The sequence below is a fragment of the Dendrobates tinctorius genome, unplaced genomic scaffold (genome assembly GCF_039654945.1).
Source record: "Dendrobates tinctorius isolate UK_male_01 unplaced genomic scaffold, ASM3965494v1 ptg000021l, whole genome shotgun sequence".
Lineage (NCBI taxonomy): Eukaryota > Metazoa > Chordata > Amphibia > Anura > Dendrobatidae > Dendrobates > Dendrobates tinctorius.
In genome coordinates this window covers 22,977,718-22,995,789 of record NW_027361689.1, presented here as the reverse complement: position 1 = coordinate 22,995,789, position 18,072 = coordinate 22,977,718, and the positions used below count along the sequence as shown (strand labels likewise).

Sequence of the window (18,072 nt, the reverse complement as noted above, 5' to 3'; positions counted from 1 at the left end):
GCTATTTTCCATAGTTTCCATACTTCGATATAAAAAATGCACGATAAACTCGCAATTTCAATGCCCTATTAGCTTTTGATACTACATTTTAATTAAAGTCAAGTGCAACTTTTCTATGTAATGACATTTGGAGCATGCTTGAATTATCCTCTCTCCATATTTATCCACAGCCCCCATATAATAAAACTGTTTCTTTTTTAAAACCAGAAAAAGAGTTTTTACCTATTAATTACTTGCCTTTCTCTTTTTATATGCCATGTTTCATTGCTAACTTGGTAATGTAAGCTTTTAATGGTGTGATTAATTAAGAGTTATTGAACATCTTCTAAAGTTCCTCTAATTATGGACTTCTTTAGCAGCTAATTGCGATGGTGGGTATAAATACATACAAATATAGATTATATATATATATATATATATATATATATACACACAGTGGGGGAAATAAGCATGTGATCCCTTGCTGATTTTGTAAGTTTGCCCACTGACAAAGACATGAACAGTCTATTATTTTAATGGTAGGTTAATTTTTACATTGAGAGATAGAATATCAAAAATAAAATCCAGAAAATCACATTGTATAAATACAGTCATATGTTAAAGTTTGGGCACCCCTATTAATGTTAACCTTTTTTCTTTATAACAATTTTGGTTTTTGCAACAGCTATTTCAGTTTCATATATCTAATAACTGATGGACTCAGTTATATTTCTGGATTTAAATGAGGTTTATTGTACTAACAGAAAATGTGCAATCTGCATTTTAACAAAATTTGACCGGTGCAAAAGTATGGGCACCTCAACATAAAAATGACATTAATATTTCGTAGATCCTCCTTTTGCAAAAATAACAGCCTCTAGTCGCTTCCTGTAGCTATTAATGAGTTCCTGGATCCTGGATGAAGGTATTTGTGACCATTCCTGTTTACACAACAATTCCAGTTCAGTTAAGTTTGATGGTCGCCAAGCATGGACAGACTGCTTCAAATCATCCCACAGATGTTCAATGATATTCAGGTCTGGGGACTGGGATGGCCATTGCAGAACATTGTAATTGTTCCTCTGCATGAATGCCTGAGTAGATTTGGAGCGGTGTTTTGGATCATTGTCTTGCTGAAATATCCATCCCCTGCGTAACTTCAACTTCGTCACTGATTCTTGCACATTATTGTCAAGAATCTGCTGATACTGAGTTGAATCCATTCGACCCTCAACTTTAACAAGATTCCAGGTGCCGGCATTGGCCACACAGCCCCAAAGCATGATGGAACATCCTCCAAATTTTACTGTGGGTAGCCAGTGTTTTTCTTGGAATGCTGTGGTTTTTAGCCTCCATGCATAACGCCTTTTTGTATGACCAAACAACTCAATCTTTGTTTCATCAGTCCACAGGACCTTCTTCCAAAATGTAACTGGCTTTTCCAAATGTGCTTTTGCATACCTCAGGCGACTCTGTTTGTGGCGTGCTTGCAGAAACGGCTTCTTTTGCATCACTCTCCCATACAGCTTCTCCTTGTGCAAAGTGCGCTGTATTGTTGACCGATGCACAGTGACACCATCTGCAGCAAGATGATGCTGCAGGTCTTTGGAGGTGGGCTGTGGATTGTCCTTGACTGTTCTCACCATTCTTCTTCTCTGCCTTTCTGATATTTTTCTTGGCCTGCCACTTCTGGGCTTAACAAGAACTGTACCTGTGTTCTTCCATTTCCTTACTATGTTCCTCACGGTGGAAACTGACAGGTTAAATCTCTGAGACAACTTTTTGTATCCTTCCCCTGAAAAGCTATGTTGAATAATCTTTGTTTTCAGATCATTCGAGAGTTGTTTTGAGGAGCCCATGATGCCACTCTTCATAGGAGAATCAAATAGGAGAACTACTTGCAAGTGGCCACCTTAAATACCTTTTCTCATGATTTGATACACCTGGCTATGAAGTTCAAAGCTCAATGAGGTTTCAAAACCAATTTAGTGCTTCAGGAAGTCAGTAGAAAGTAGTTAGGAGTGTTCAAATCAAGAAAATGATAAGGGTGCCCATACTTTTGCACCGGTCAAATTTTGTTTAAAAGCAGATTGCACATTTTCTGTTGCTACAATAAACCTCATTTGAATCCAGAAATATAACTGAGTCCATCAGTTATTAGATATATGAAACTGAAATAGCTGTTGCAAAAACCAAAATTGTTATAAAGAAAAAAGGTTAACATTAATAGGGGTGCCCAAACTTTAACATATGACTGTATTTAAATTTATTTGCATTTTGCAGCGAGAAATAAGTATTTGATCCCCTACCAACCATTAAGAGTTCTGGCTCCTACAGACCATTTATATGCTCCTAATCAATTTGTTACCTGCATTAAAGACAGCTGTCTTACATAGTCACCTTTATAAAAGACTCCTGTCCACAGATTCAGTTAATCAGTCAGACTCTAACATCTACAACATGGGCAAGACCAAAGATCTTTTTAAGGATGTCAGGGACAAGATCATAAACTTGCACAAAGCTGGAATGGGCTACAAAACCATAAGTAAGACGCTAGGTGAGAAGGAGACAGCTGTTGGTGCAATAGTAAGAAAATGGAAGATATACAAAAAGACTGTCAATCGATATCGATCTGGGGCACCATGCAAAATCTCACCTCGTGGGGTTTCCTTGATCATGAGGAAGGTGAGAAATCAGCCTAAAACTACACGGGGGGAACTTGTTAATGCTCTCAAGGCAGCTGGGTCCACAGTCACCAAGAAAACAACTGGTAGCACATTACGCCGTAAAGGTTTAATATCCTGTAGTGCCCGCAAGGTCCCCATGCTCAAGAACACCTGGATGATTTTGTGAGTGATTTGGAGAAGATGCTGTAGTCAGTTGAGACAAAAATTGAGGTCTTTTGCATTAACTCAACTCACCATGTTTGGAAGAAGAGAAATGCTGTCTAAGACCCAAAGGACACTGTCCCCACTGTGAAGAATGGAGGTGTAAATATTATATTTTGGGGGTGTTTCTCTGCTAAGGGTACACAACTACTTCACTGCATCAATGGGAGAATTGATGGAACCATGCACCATAAAATCCTGAGTGAAAACCTCCTTCCCTCCGCCAGGACATTAAAAATGGGTTGTGTCTGGGTCTTCCATTAAGAAAATGACCCAAAACATACAGCCAAGGCAACAAAGGAGTGGCTCAAAAAGAAGCACATTAAGGTTATGGAGTGGCCTGGCCAGCCTCCAGACCTTAATCCCATAGATAACTTATGGAGGGAGCTGAAGCTCCGAGTTGCCGAGCGACAGAATCAAAATCTTAATGATTTAGAGATAATCTGTAAAGACGAGTGGGCTATAATTCCTCCTGACATGTGCGCAAACCTCATCATCAACTTCAAAAAACATCTGAATGCTGTTCTTGCCAACAAGGGTTTTGCCACAAAGTATTAGGTCTTGTTTGCCAGAGGGATCAAATACCTATTTCTTACCGCAAAATGCAAACAAAACTTACATAATTTATACAATGTGATTTTCTGAATTGTATTTCTGATTTTCTATCTCTCAGTGTTAAAAAATATAGACTGTCCATGTCTTTGTTAGAGGGCAAACTTACAAAATCAGCTTACAAATTCAGCAAGGGATCAAATACTTATTTCCCCCACTATATATATATATATATATACAGTTGTGGCCAAAAGTATTGACACCCCTGCAATTTTGTCAGATAATACTCAATTTCTTCCTGAAAATGATTGCAAACACAAATTCTTTGGTATTATCTTCATTTAATTTGTCTTAAATGAAAAAACCCAAACAGAATTGTCCTAAAGCCAAATTGGAAATAATTCCACACCAAACATAAAAAAGAGGGTGGACAAAAGTATTGGCACTGTTCGAAAAATCATGTGATGCTTCTCTAATTTGTGTAATTAACAGCACCTGTAACATACCTGTGGCACCTAACAGGTGTTGGCAATAACTAAATCACACTTGCAGCCAGTTGACATGGATTAAAGTTGACTCAACCTCTGTCCTGTGTCCTTGTGTGTACCACATTAAGCATGGAGAAAAGAAAGAAGACCAAAGAACTGTCTGAGGACTTGAGAAACCAAATTGTGAGGAAGCATGAGCAATCTCAAGGCTACAAGTCCATCTCCAAAGACCTGAATGTTCCTGTGTCTACCGTGCGCAGTGTCATCAAGAAGCTTAAAGCCCATGGCACTGTGGCTAACCTCCCTAGATGTGGAAGGAAAAGAAAAATTGACAAGAGATTTCAATGCAAGATTGTGCGGATGTTGGATAAAGAACCTCGACTAACATCCAAACAAGTTCAAGCTGCCCTGCAGTCCGAGGGTACAACAGTGTCATCCCATACTATCCGTCGGCGTCTGAATGAAAAGGGACTGTATGGTAGGAGACCCAGGAAGACCCCACTTCTTACCCCGAGACATAGAAAAGCCAGGCTGGAGTTTGCCAAAACTTACCTGAAAAAGCCTAAAACGTTTTGGAAGAATGTTCTCTGGTCAGATGAGACAAAAGTAGAGCTTTTTGGGCAAAGGCATCAAAATAGAGTTTACAGGAGAAAAAAAAGAGGCATTCAAAGAAAAAAACACGGTCCCTACAGTCAAACATGGCGGAGGTTCCCTGATGTTTTGGGGTTGCTTTGCTGCCTCTGGCACTGGACTGCTTGACCGTGTGCATGGCAATATGAAGTCTGAAGACTACCAACATATTTTGCAGCATAATGTAGGGCCCAGTGTGAGAAAGCTGGGTCTCCCTCAGAGGTCATGGGTCTTCCAGCAGGACAATGACTCAAAACACACTTCAAAAAGCACTAGAAAATGGTTTGAGAGAAAGAACTGGAGACTTCTAAGGTGGCCAGCAATGAGTCCAGACCTGAATCCCATAGAACACCTGTGGAGAGATCTAAAAATGGCAGTTTGGAGAAGGCACCCTTCTAATATCAGGGACCTGGAGCAGTTTGCCCAAGAAGAATGGTCTAAAATTCCAGCAGAGCATTGTAAGAAACTCATTGATGGTTACCGGAAGTGGTTGGTCGCAGTTATTTTGGCTAAAGGTTGTGCAACCAAGTATGAGGCTGAGGGTGCCAATACTTTTGTCTGGCTCATTATTGAAATGATCAATATTTTGCTTTTTTGTTCTCTTTTGTGTTTTTTCATTTAAGACAAATTAAATGAAGATAATAATACCAAAGAATTTGTGATTGCAATCATTTTCAGGAAGAAACTGAATATTATCTGACAAAATTGCAGGGGTGTCAATACTTTTGGCCACAACTGTATATATATGACAAGAATCATAAACCACAATAGAATATAAGAAAAATATATAAATCTTTATTGATACAATTTAAAAGCAAAATCACACATATGTCAACACATAATAGAGGTAGATATAAAAGGAAAAATCCCAGTATAGCACAGAATAGAGCCCCCTTACATATAAAGTGGCAGCGGGCAAAAAAGTCCTATACTACCAATATAAAGCATAAACTGGATCATCAGGCATGCTATGCTTAATATCAGAGACCAAAGTCCGTATACGCCTGAGGCATCCAAGTATAATGTAAAGCATAAAGCTCAAAGTATAATGAATAATTCAAGATCAGACAAATACTGCATCAATCAGAACTGGGATCATACCCAGTACCTGTAATGTACATGCCACTTACCCATAAGGGATATAAATTACAAGGAGGATACTGCGCTCAACCCCGACGCGCGTTTCGCCTCGGCTTTCTCAAGGGGAGGTGCCTATCTATCCTCAAAGTACCCATATATAAACGCCGCAGGCCAGGTGTTACCGATCAGAGTCGGCGCATGCGTGGTGCAGCCACATGGTAACCACGCGATGATCCGTCGCCATCAGAGAGCGGCGCGCGTGTGTGGTAATACCACTAGATGTCATAAACACACACTCAGGATGACGGCCGGAGCATCGCGACCAGTGAAAAAACACCGCGCATGCGCACAGGATCGGCGCCATTTTCTCGAAGACCTATTGTGGGTGGCCATAGTAATATGGTCTGGACGGGTCATCAGACTATTTCAAAGACCGGATAAGGATGGAAGGGAAAAGAAAGGCGTCACAGGGGGAAAGGAAGCAATCCATAGTTATTAGGACAAAAAGGGGTCAAAGAAGGCTCTCAATATATAATATATAATAATATATAAGTTGTCATAGAAAGAGTGTCGTATAGAAAGAAGGCAATAGTCCAAAAAGATTCACTAAAAATATGGCAGAGGGATCAAAAAAATCTCCTAAATGATCTCAAAATGTAATTATAGTAATATTCGAAATATCATAATAGAATGCCATATGCAAAAAATACAAGATAATAGTCTAAATAGACTCACTAAGGATATAATATTATACATCAATTATAGATAAAATTCACCTCGTATAGCCTACATCCCGAAGAGGGAGGGAAAAATTCCCAAGCACCACAGGTCGTATATATAAATACCGCTTTGTTACAAAAATTAAGTGTTAGAGTTAGAATGTCATTAACATGATGATATATCATAGTACAGGTATCATGTGATCGCCATTAAGTGGTAATCCAAAAAATTTTTTTTATAGATCCCTCATTGAAAACTTGACACACTACGATCAACAATACATAAAAAATTGAGAACACTCCCAACCCCTCTCCCTCATATCCATAAACCCCCCCAAAAGAAAATGACAATTCTTCAATGAAAGATAGGAAGTTCAAAATCAGAATATACAATATTGTTTGTCCTCCAGATGTCCAAATCCTCCACGTTTCAGGAAAATCTCGGGCAGCATGATTTCCTAGAGAAAAACGACTGCCGATCCGGCTAGTTGTAAGAGACGCTGTTAAACCAACTCTTCCGCATTCAGACATGGGCGTCAAAGAAAAATGAAACTAAAATGAACAAAGAAAAGGACAGACACAAAAATTAAAAAACAGTTCTAAAAAACACAGCTAAGGACACAGACACATAAATGTAAGCCATGACAGAATCGGAAAGGGAGCCTTAAACTGCAATTGAAGTAACCATAATCCCAATAAAAGAGTCATAATAATAGTTAGAAATCCAAGAAAAAAGGACTAATAGATAAATCTCTAGTTAAGGAAAGAGGCAAAAGTATTAGTTTCGTTCAAGCCTGCAGGGGCTAAAGTATCCAACATCACAATCCATCTACACTCATGTTGTGCGAGAATCTTCTTAATGTTACCTCCATGAACGCCACAATCATACCTGTCAATCCCACGGACCAGTAGGCCCTTAGGATTGGCACTGTGAAACAATTTAAAGTGCTTCGGGAGAGTTTTTAAGCTGGAAATGTCCTGAATATCTCTAGATGCCACTATGTCCCTAACATGTTCGCGTACCCGAACTTTGAGTTCTCGAGACGTGAGTCCAACATAAATTTTGTTGCAGGGACACGTGGCGTAGTATACCACATTTGAAGTGTTACATGTAATATAACTCTTAATGGAAAAAGTCTTTGTCCCATCAGAAGTGGTAAAAGATGCAATTTTACAAATATTAGGACACGCCACACATCTCCCACAGGGAAAACATCCCTGTATACGGGTTGAACCACGAACTGACGGTATTATGGGTACATAGTGACTTTTTACTAGGTGATCTTCCAAATTCCAGCTACGTCTAGGGATGATTTTAGGCCGTGGAGGTAAATGTGCTGCCAAAGTAGTATCTGTATGTAAAATAGGCCAGCACTTATCAAAAATTTCTCGCATACGATCCCACTGGCAGTTTGATGTGGATACAAAACAAATAGTATCCTTATTAGTGTTTCGCCGAATACTAATGGGTTTCGCTAATAAATCATCATGCGATGCCTGCTTGGCCCTCCTATACCCATATTTGATACATCTATTGCTATACCCTCTAGCCTTAAATCGGTGCCCAAAATCTTTAGCCTGTTTTTCAAACATTATCTCTGTAGAGCAGATACGCCTTGTTCTTAAAAATTGCCCCCTAGGAATGGCACGAATTATAGGTGGAATATGGGCCGAGGACGCGTGCAGCAGAGAGTTCACCGCTGTCTCTTTACGGAACAAATCCGTTTGAATCAGGCCTCCCACATCGGTCCTGATTAGAACATCCAGGAATTCAATACTAGATCTATGCCATTTATAAGTAAATTTGAGATTAAAAGTATTCAAATTTAAATGATGCATGAAGACCTGGAGATCAGATGACGACCCCTGCCAAATGGCAAAAACGTCATCAATATAGCGATACCAGCACTGCACATGGTTTACGGCGAGCGCCCCGCCCCCAAAGAAAACCTGCCTCTCCCAGTACCCGAGAAACAGGTTAGCATAGGACGGGGCGCAAGCCGCACCCATGGCAGTGCCACGCCTCTGCAAAAAAAACCAGTCCTTAAAGACAAAGTAGTTGTGAGACAGGACAAATTCCAAGAGTTCCATAAGAAATTCACACCAATGTCCATCCTGACTCAACATCTCCAAATAGAAGCGCACTGCCGCCAATCCGTCCACATGATTAATGGACGTATACAGTGACTCAATGTCGATGGCCACAAGGATCATGTCATCCTCCAGGGTGATCCCATTGATCTTGTTCAACAAATCAGTGGTATCCCTGACATAGGAGGGCAGCGTCTCGACAATAGGTTTCAAATAATAATCAATAAATTTACATGTCATATCGCATAGCCCCCCTATGCCAGCCACAATGGGACGACCCGGAGGATTGACTAGATCCTTGTGTACTTTGGGTAACAAATAAAAGGTTGGGACCCTTGGATTCCTAGTCATGAGTCCATCAAAGATTTTTTTGGGAATCAAACCTGACTCCAATGCATTAAACAGTATTTTCTCCAAGGACTGAGCAAATGATATAGTGGGATTGTTTATTAGTTGCTGATAAGTATCCTTATTTTTTAACTGCCGAAAGGCCTCCTTTTCGTACTTATCGATGGGCGAGATAACAACATTTCCGCCCTTATCGGCAGCCTTAATAACCACATCGTTAATCTGTTGTAACTCTTTCAGTGCCTTTCTTTGCTTAAATGATAGATTGTCTCTATAGATATTTGTAGGAATTTTTTTGAATTCCTCAATCACCATTTTGCAAAATATCTCAACTTGTGGGCATATCGATAAGGCAGGAAATGTCGTAGATCTGGGCATCACTGTTAGGGAACGTACCTGTAGATTCCATTTGTTGTTCTCTCAAAAGGTCCTCAAGAGCCAACAATGCTTGATGCTCAATATCATTATCCACACCTGTATGCAAACGACGTGCATTGTGCAACTTGGTTAAAATTAGTTTTCGACAAAAAAGGTGTACATCTTTCACGGCTGTGAAGAAATTAAAGCCGTTACTAGGCGTGAAAGACAAGCCCAAACTCAGGAGGTCAAGTTGGTCATTAGAAATAACATGATTTGAAAGATTAATTACCTCCATGCCTTTGGGCTTAGTCTTGGCCCCATAAGTAGGTGATGGGTACACCTTCCTTCTTCCTGTATAACGACTTCTAGTATTACGAATATTCCTACCAGAAGAGTCTTTCGTTTTAGCTCCAGATTTGGATGTCTGCCTTGATTCCTCGGCAGAGGCAAATGAGGACATGGAATCAGACCTAACTGCAGACGGAGATCGATCCCGTTTAGGCGTCGCCTTCCACCTATATACTCTGTTGTCCTGGAAATCAAGAACATCCCTCTGGAACTTTTGTGATTTGTTCTTACAAATATCTTGTTCCCACTTAGTAAAATCTCCATCCAGCTCCTCCTGAAATTTAGTTAAAGCGTCAGGAGATAAATTCTTTTTTAATTCTAATTGTACCGCTTCTATCTCAGTCTCCAATATACCCAGTTTGGTGCTATCGAGTTGGACTAATAGTTCCATATATTCCTTAGAGGATCTTGTTGAGATCCTTTTCCAATTGTCTCTAAAGGAGACATCATCTATAGGGAAAGCTGGGAATAACTGAATGCGTAATCCCCGAGGAATCAGTCCCTTGCTGAGATATTTTTCCAGGAACGCTTTGTTCCACCATAGCTTGGTTCTTTTTAATAAAAGATTTTTTAACCGTATAGTCTGTTCCTTGGTGTCCTTGTGCTGTGAATCTAAAATCAACGGGGATTCATCCTTAAACACCTCATTAAGCCGCGTCAGCCACGATTGGTCACGGGCACGAAAGTCCATCTGTTTTGAATCACCAGCTGTGAATAACACAGTAACAAACAGTATTGAAAAACAATTCAAAACCTTCATAGCTATTAAATGTGGTCGGGAGATAGTTAAATAACCATCATAATTCCCCCACCCATTAATAAGGACAGATTAAATAATAGTGGAGTACTCAAAATATCATATAATTCAAAAGAAAAATAGAGTAACCATAAACCACAATAGAATATAAGAAAAATATATAAATCTTTATTGATACAATTTAAAAGCAAAATCACACATATGTCAACACATAATAGAGGTAGATATAAAAGGAAAAATCCCAGTATAGCACAGAATAGAGCCCTCTTACATATAAAGTGGCAGCGGGCAAAAAAGTCCTATACTACCAATATAAAGCATAAACTGGATCATCAGGCATGCTGTGCTTAATATCAGAGACCAAAGTCCGTATACGCCTGAGGCATCCAAGTATAATGTAAAGCATAAAGCTCAAAGTATAATGAATAATTCAAGATCAGACAAATACTGCATCAATCAGAACTGGGATCCTACCCAGTACCTGTAATGTACATGCCACTTACCCATAAGGGATATAAATTACAAGGAGGATACTGCGCTCAACCCCGACGTGCGTTTCACCTCGGCTTTCTCAAGGGGAGGTGCCTATCTATCCTCAAAGTACCCATATATAAACGCCGCAGGCCAGGTGTTACCGATCAGAGTCGGCGCATGCGTGGTGCAGCCACATGGTAACCACGCGATGATCCGTCGCCGTCAGAGAGCGGCGCGCGTGTGTGGTAATACCACTAGACGTCATAAACACGCGCGCGGCTCACAGGATGACGACCGGAGCATCGCGACCAGTGAAAAAACACCACGCATGCGCACAGGATCGGCGCCATTTTCTCTCTGCTGCACGCGTCTTCTGCCCATATTCCACCTATAATTCGTGCCATTCCTAGGGGGCAATTTTTAAGAACAAGGCGTATCTGCTCTACAGAGATAATGTTTGAAAAACAGGCTAAAGATTTGGGGCACCGATTTAAGGCTAGAGGGTATAGCAATAGATGTATCAAATATGGGTATAGGAGGGCCAAGCAGGCATCGCGTGATGATTTATTAGCGAAACCCATTAGTATTCGGCGAGACACTAATAAGGATACTATTTGTTTTGTATCCACATCAAACTGCCAGTGGGATCGTATGCAAGAAATTTTTGATAAGTGCTGGCCTATTTTACATACAGATACTACTTTGGCAGCACATTTACCTCCACGGCCTAAAATCATCCCTAGACGTAGCTGGAATTTGAAAGATCACCTAGTAAAAAGTCACTATGTACCCATAATACCGTCAGTTCGTGGTTCAACCCGTATACAGGGATGTTTTCCCTGTGGGAGATGTGTGGCGTGTCCTAATATTTGTAAAATTGCATCTTTTACCACTTCTGATGGGACAAAGACTTTTTCCATTAAGAGTTATATTACATGTAACACTTCAAATGTGGTATACTACGCCACGTGTCCCTGCAACAAAATTTATGTTGGACTCACGTCTCGAGAACTCAAAGTTCGGGTACGCGAACATGTTAGGGGCATAGTGGCATCTAGAGATATTCAGGACATTTCCAGCTTAAAAACTCTCCCGAAGCACTTTAACTTGGATTTCTAACTATTATTATGACTCTTTTATTGGGATTATGGTTACTTCAATTGCAGTTTAAGGCTCCCTTTCCGATTCTGTCATGGCTTACATTTATGTGTCTGTGTCCTTAGCTGTGTTTTTTAGAACTGTTTTTTAATTTTTGTGTCTGTCCTTTTCTTTGTTCATTTTAGTTTCATTTTTCTTTGACGCCCATGTCTGAATGCGGAAGAGTTGGTTTAACAGCGTCTCTTACAACTAGCCGGATCGGCAGTCGTTTTTCTCTAGGAAATCATGCTGCCCGAGATTTTCCTGAAACGTGGAGGATTTGGACATCTGGAGGACAAACAATATTGTATATTCTGATTTTGAACTTCCGATCTTTCATTGAAGAATTGTCATTTTCTTTTGGGGGGGTTTATGGATATGAGGGAGAGGGGTTGGGAGTGTTCTCAATTTTTTATGTATTGTTGATCGTAGTGTGTCAAGTTTTCAATGAGGGATCTATAAAAAATTTTTTTTTGGATTACCACTTAATGGCGATCACATGATACCTGTACTATGATATATCATCATGTTAATGACATTCTAACTCTAACACTTAATTTTTGTAACAAAGCGGTATTTATATATACGACCTGTGGTGCTTGGGAATTTTTCCCTCCCTCTTCGGGATGTAGGCTATACGAGGTGAATTTTATCTATAATTGATGTATAATATTATATCCTTAGTGAGTCTATTTAGGCTATTATCTTGTATTTTTTGCATATGGCATTCTATTATGATATTTCGAATATTACTATAATTACATTTTGGGATCATTTAGGAGATTTTTTTGATCCCTCTGCCATATTTTTAGTGAATCTTTTTGGACTGTTGCCTTCTTTCTATACGACACTCTTTCTATGACAACTTATATATTATTATATATTATATATTGAGAGCCTTCTTTGACCCCTTTTTGTCCTAATAACTATGGATTGCTTCCTTTCCCCCTGTGACGCCTTTCTTTTCCCTTCCATCTTTATCCGGTCTTTGAAATAGTCTGATGACCCGTCCAGACCATATTACTATGGCCACCCACAATAGGTCTTCGAGAAAATGGCGCCGATCCTGTGCGCATGCGCGGTGTTTTTTCACTGGTCGCGATGCTCCGGCCGTCATCCTGTGAGCCGCACAGGATGACCACACACGTATTACCACACACGCGCGCCGCTCTCTGACGGCGACGGATCATCGCGTGGCTGCACCACGCATGCGCCGACTCTGATCGGTAACACCTGGCCTGCGGCGTTTATATATGGGTACTTTGAGGATAGATAGGCACCTCCCCTTGAGAAAGCCGAGGTGAAACGCACGTCGGGGTTGAGCGCAGTATCCTCCTTGTAATTTATATCCCTTATGGGTAAGTGGCATGTACATTACAGGTACTGGGTATGATCCCAGTTCTGATTGATGCAGTATTTGTCTGATCTTGAATTATTCATTATACTTTGAGCTTTATGCTTTACATTATACTTGGATGCCTCAGGCGTATACGGACTTTGGTCTCTGATATTAAGCACAGCATGCCTGATGATCCAGTTTATGCTTTATATTGGTAGTATAGGACTTTTTTGCCCGCTGCCACTTTATATGTAAGGGGGCTCTATTCTGTGCTATACTGGGATTTTTCCTTTTATATCTACCTCTATTATGTGTTGACATATGTGTGATTTTGCTTTTAAATTGTATCAATAAAGATTTATATATTTTTCTTATATTCTATTGTGGTTTATGGTTACTCTATTTTTCTTTTGAATTATATGATATTTTGAGTACTCCATTATTATTTAATCTGTCCTTATTAATGGGTGGGGGAATTATGATGGTTATTTAACTATCTCCCGACCACATTTAATAGCTATGAAGGTTTTGAATTGTTTTTCAATATATGACAAGAAATAGAGCAGCAGAAAAATACAAAAGAGAGTCCAGGTGCAAAGCTCCCAAAGGCATGTACAAAACCTTTATGATGCTAAAAATCCAAACAGCAGGAATAACACACCGGCGTGCTGTTCCTGCCTTTTGGATATATATATATATATATATATATATTTATTTTCGAGTATAAGCTGACCCGAGTATAAGTCGAGACCCCTAATTTTTCCACAGAAAGCTGGGAAGGCTTTATGACTCGAGTATAAGCCTAGGGTGGTACTGCACAAGGGCTAATGGTGGTCCAAAAAGATGCTCCATAGATAAATACCCCCCTAAAAATGCTGCACGATGGTTAATGGTGGCCCAAGAAGATGCTCCATAGATAAATACCCTCAAAAAATGCTGCACAAGGGTTAATGGTGGCCCAAGAAGATGCTCCATAGATAAATACTGCCCATATATTGCTACTGCCACTGATGCTGCAATTAAAAAAAGACATACTCACCTCTAGTCACTGGGGGCCAGATGCCGGTGTCCTGAGCAGGCGGGGACACTGGCGCACTATGTGGGCCAGGTGCCGGTGTCGTCGCAGGCTCAGGCCCCCGGCAACGGGGATATTCACCTGTCCCCTTTCCATTGCAGCATGCCGCTCTGTCTCCCGAGTCCTCTGCAGTGGCCTGCCGGAGGTAATTTTGCAGGGCCCTGGCAGTGCGCCTCCTGTTTCACCTTGCACAAAGGCTGAGGTAACGGTCCTGCTGTTGGGTTGTTGCCCTCCTACGGCCCCCTCCACATATCCTGGTGTACTGGCCTGTCTCCTGGTAGCGCCTCCAGCCTCTGGACACGACGCTGACAGACACAGCAAACCTTCTTGTCACAGCTCACATTCATGTGCCATTCTGGATGAGCTGCACTACCTGAGCCATTTGTGTGTTGTTGTAGAGTCCGTCTCATGCTACCATGAGTGTGAAAGCACAACCAACATTCAAAAGTGACCAAAACATCAGCCAGAAAGCATTGATACTGAGATGTGGTCTGTGGTCCCCACCTGCAAAACCACTCCTTTATTGAGGGTGTCTTGATAATTGCCAATAATTTCCATCTGTTGTCTATTCCATTTGCACAACAGCATGTGACATTGATTGTCAATCAGTGTTGCTTCCTAAGTGGACAGTTTGACTTCACAGAACTTTCATTTACTTGGAGTAATATTCTGTTGTTTAAGTGTTCTCTTTATTTTTTTGAGCAGTGTATATATATATATACCAAACCAAAATTGTGAGGAAGCATGAGCAATCTCAAGGCTACAAGTCCATCTCCAAAGACCTGAATGTTCCTGTGTCTACCGTGCGCAGTGTCATCAAGAAGTTTAAAGCCCATGGCACTGTGGCTAACCTCCCTAGATGTGGACGGAAAAGAAAAATTGACAAGAGATTTCAACGTAAGATTTTGCGGATGTTGGATAAAGAACCTCGACTAACATCCAAACAAGTTCAAGCTGCCCTGCAGTCCAAGGGTACAACAGTGTCAACCCGTACTATCCGTCGGCGTCTGAATGAAAAGGGACTGTATTGTAGGAGACCCAGGAAGACCCCACTTCTTACCCCGAGACATAAAAAAGCCAGGCTGGAGTTTGCCAAAACTTACCTGAAAAGCCTAAAACGTGATGGAAGAATGTTCTCTGGTCAGATGAGACAAAAGTAGAGCTTTTTGGGCAAAGGCATCAACATAGAGTTTACAGGAGAAAAAAGAGGCATTCAAAGAAAAGAATACGGTCCCTACAGTCAAACATGGCGGAGGTTCCCTGATGTTTTGGGGTTAGTTTGCTGCCTCTGGCACTGGACTGCTTGACCGTGTGCATGGCATTATGAAGTCTGAAGACTACCAACAAATTTTGCAGCATAATGTAGGGCCCAGTGTGAGAAAGCTGGGTCTCCCTCAGAGGTCATGGGTCTTCCAGCAGGACAATGACCCAAAACACACTTCAAAAAGCACTAGAAAATTGCTTGAGAGAAAGCAGTGGAGACTTCTAAGGTGGCCAGCAATGAGTCCAGACCTGAATCCCATAGAACACCTGTGGAGAGATCTAAAAATTGCAGTTTGGAGAAGGCACCCTTCAAATATCAGGGACCTGGAGCAGTTTGCCATAGAAGAATGGTCTAAAATTCTAGCAGAGCATTGTAAGAAACTCATTGATGGTTACCGGAAGTGGTTGGTCGCAGTTATTTTGGCTAAAGGTTGTGCAACCAAGTATTAGGCTGAGGGTGCCAATACTTTTGCCTGGCCCATTTTTGGAGTTTTGTGTAAAATGATCAATGTTTTGCTTTTTGCTTCATTCTCTTTTGTGTTTTTTCTTTTAAGAATTTGTGTTTGTAATCATTTTCAGGAAGAAACTGAGTATTATCTGACAGAATTGCAGGGGTGTCAACACTTTTGGCCACAACGGTATATATACTAGCTATGAACCCGTTCTACGCCCAGGTGGCGAGCATTTTTATTGGTATATGGTCTCTCATCCTGGTATGTGCTGCCAACCTCCTATCCTGGTATGCATGGCACCCCTCATTCCTATCCTGGTATGCATGGTACCCTCACCCCCCAATCCTGGTATGCATGGCATCCGATTCTTCATCCTGGTATGCATGGTCCCCTCACCTCCCAATCCTGGTATGGATGATACTCCCTCATCCCTATCCTGGTATGCATGGTCCCCTCACCCCCTATTCTGGTAAGCATGGTCCCCTCACCCCCAATCCTGGTATGCATGGCCCCCTCACCCCCTATCCTGGTATGTATGGTCCCCTCACCCCCTATCCTGGTATGTATGGTCCCCTCACCCCCTATCCTGGTATGCATGGACCTCTCATCCCCCAATCCTGGTATGCATGGTACCCTTCATCCCCCAATCCTGGTATGCATGGTCCTCTCACCCCCCAATCCTGGTATGCATGGTCCCTTCACCCCCTATCCTTGTATGCAAGGTCCTCTCACCTCCAATCCTGGTATGCATGGTCCCCTCACCCCCTATCCTGGTATGCATGGTACCCATCCCCCAATCCTGGTATGCATGGCACCCATCCCTCAATCCTGATATGCATAGCACTCCCTCATCCCTATCCAGGTATGTATGGTACCCCTCATCCCCCAATCCTGGTATGCATGTTACCCATCCTCCAATCCTGGTATGCATGGTACTCCCTCATCCCTACCCTGGTATGCATAGTCCCCTCACCCCCTATCCTGGTATACATGGTCCCCTCACCCCCCTATCCTGGTATGCATGGTACCCCTCATCCCCCAATCATGGTATGCATGGTACCCCTCATCCCCCAATCCTGGTATGCATGGTACCCCTCATCTCCCAATACTGGCATGCATGGTCACCCTCACTCCCTATCCTGGTATGCATGGTCCCCTCGCCCCCAATCCTGGCATGTATGGTCCCCTCATCCCCCCAATTCTGGTATGCATGGAACCCCTCATCCCCCAATCCTGGTATGCATGGTCCCCTCATCCCCAAATCCTGGTATGCATGGTCCCCTCACTCCTATTAAAACTACACACATACCCAAAAAAAACCCAAAAAACATTTATACTCACCCTTCTTTCCTGTGCTCCAGCGCTGTCACCACGTTCTGCTGGAGGCCGGGGGAAGAGTCTGGGGCCGGAGTACGCGCATGCCCATAGCACTGTCCGGTGCCATATTGTTGAAGACACACTGCAAGTGTGTTTTCAGTAAAATGGCGCCGGATCGCGCTATGCGCTTGCGCGATTCCGGCCGCACTCCTGCCCTGGTCTCCGGCCGAAGAGAAGTGCCACGGCAGCGCTCCTCCCGGTCAGGTAAGTATGGCGTCGGACATGGCGGTATGCAGTGTGTACGCATACCGCCATCTCCGGCGCCATGCACACTCCTCACCGCTGGATGCCTCATTCTGTCTGGAGCCAGACTGCGCAGGCACGTCGCGCTTGCACAATCTATAAAGGCTTTGGACAGAGTGACGCTTGCAGCGTTATATTATATAGATAAATATATATATAGCTGAAGAGCCCGGCACTGCCCGGGCATAGTAACTAACTGTGCTTAGTTATAGCAAATTATAATTATCCTCCATCCCATAGTCCCGTGCCCATATACCCATCATACATATGCATGATCCCATAGGCCCGTGCCCATATACCCATCACACATCCTCCATCCCATAGTCGAGTGCCCATATACCTATCACACATCCTCCATCCCATAGTCCCGTGACCATATACCCATCACACATATTCTCCATCCCATAGTCTCATGCCCATATACCCATCATACATATTCGCCATCCCATAGTCGAAAGCCCATATACCCATC

At 42.0% G+C, this 18,072-nt stretch overlaps 1 protein-coding gene across 2 annotated transcripts in view; it reads right to left on the bottom strand.

Moving 5' to 3' along the window:
* Positions 1–5,310: 5,310 nt before the first annotated feature.
* Positions 5,311–18,072, bottom strand: part of LOC141083726 (uncharacterized) — a 39,472-nt gene continuing 26,710 nt past the window's right edge. Inside the window, exons 2-4 of one of the 2 annotated variants that reach the window (XM_073568108.1) lie at positions 9,425–10,191; positions 9,172–9,324; positions 5,311–6,888 (exon numbers count right to left, since the gene is read on the bottom strand). In XM_073568108.1, the coding sequence (XP_073424209.1) occupies positions 9,319–9,324; positions 9,425–10,174 (756 nt within the window). In that variant the 5' untranslated portion in view covers positions 10,175–10,191 and the 3' untranslated portion in view covers positions 5,311–6,888; positions 9,172–9,318. The remainder of the gene's footprint in view (positions 6,889–9,171; positions 9,325–9,424; positions 10,192–18,072) is intronic. The other variant, XR_012230805.1, reaches the window with a different exon arrangement.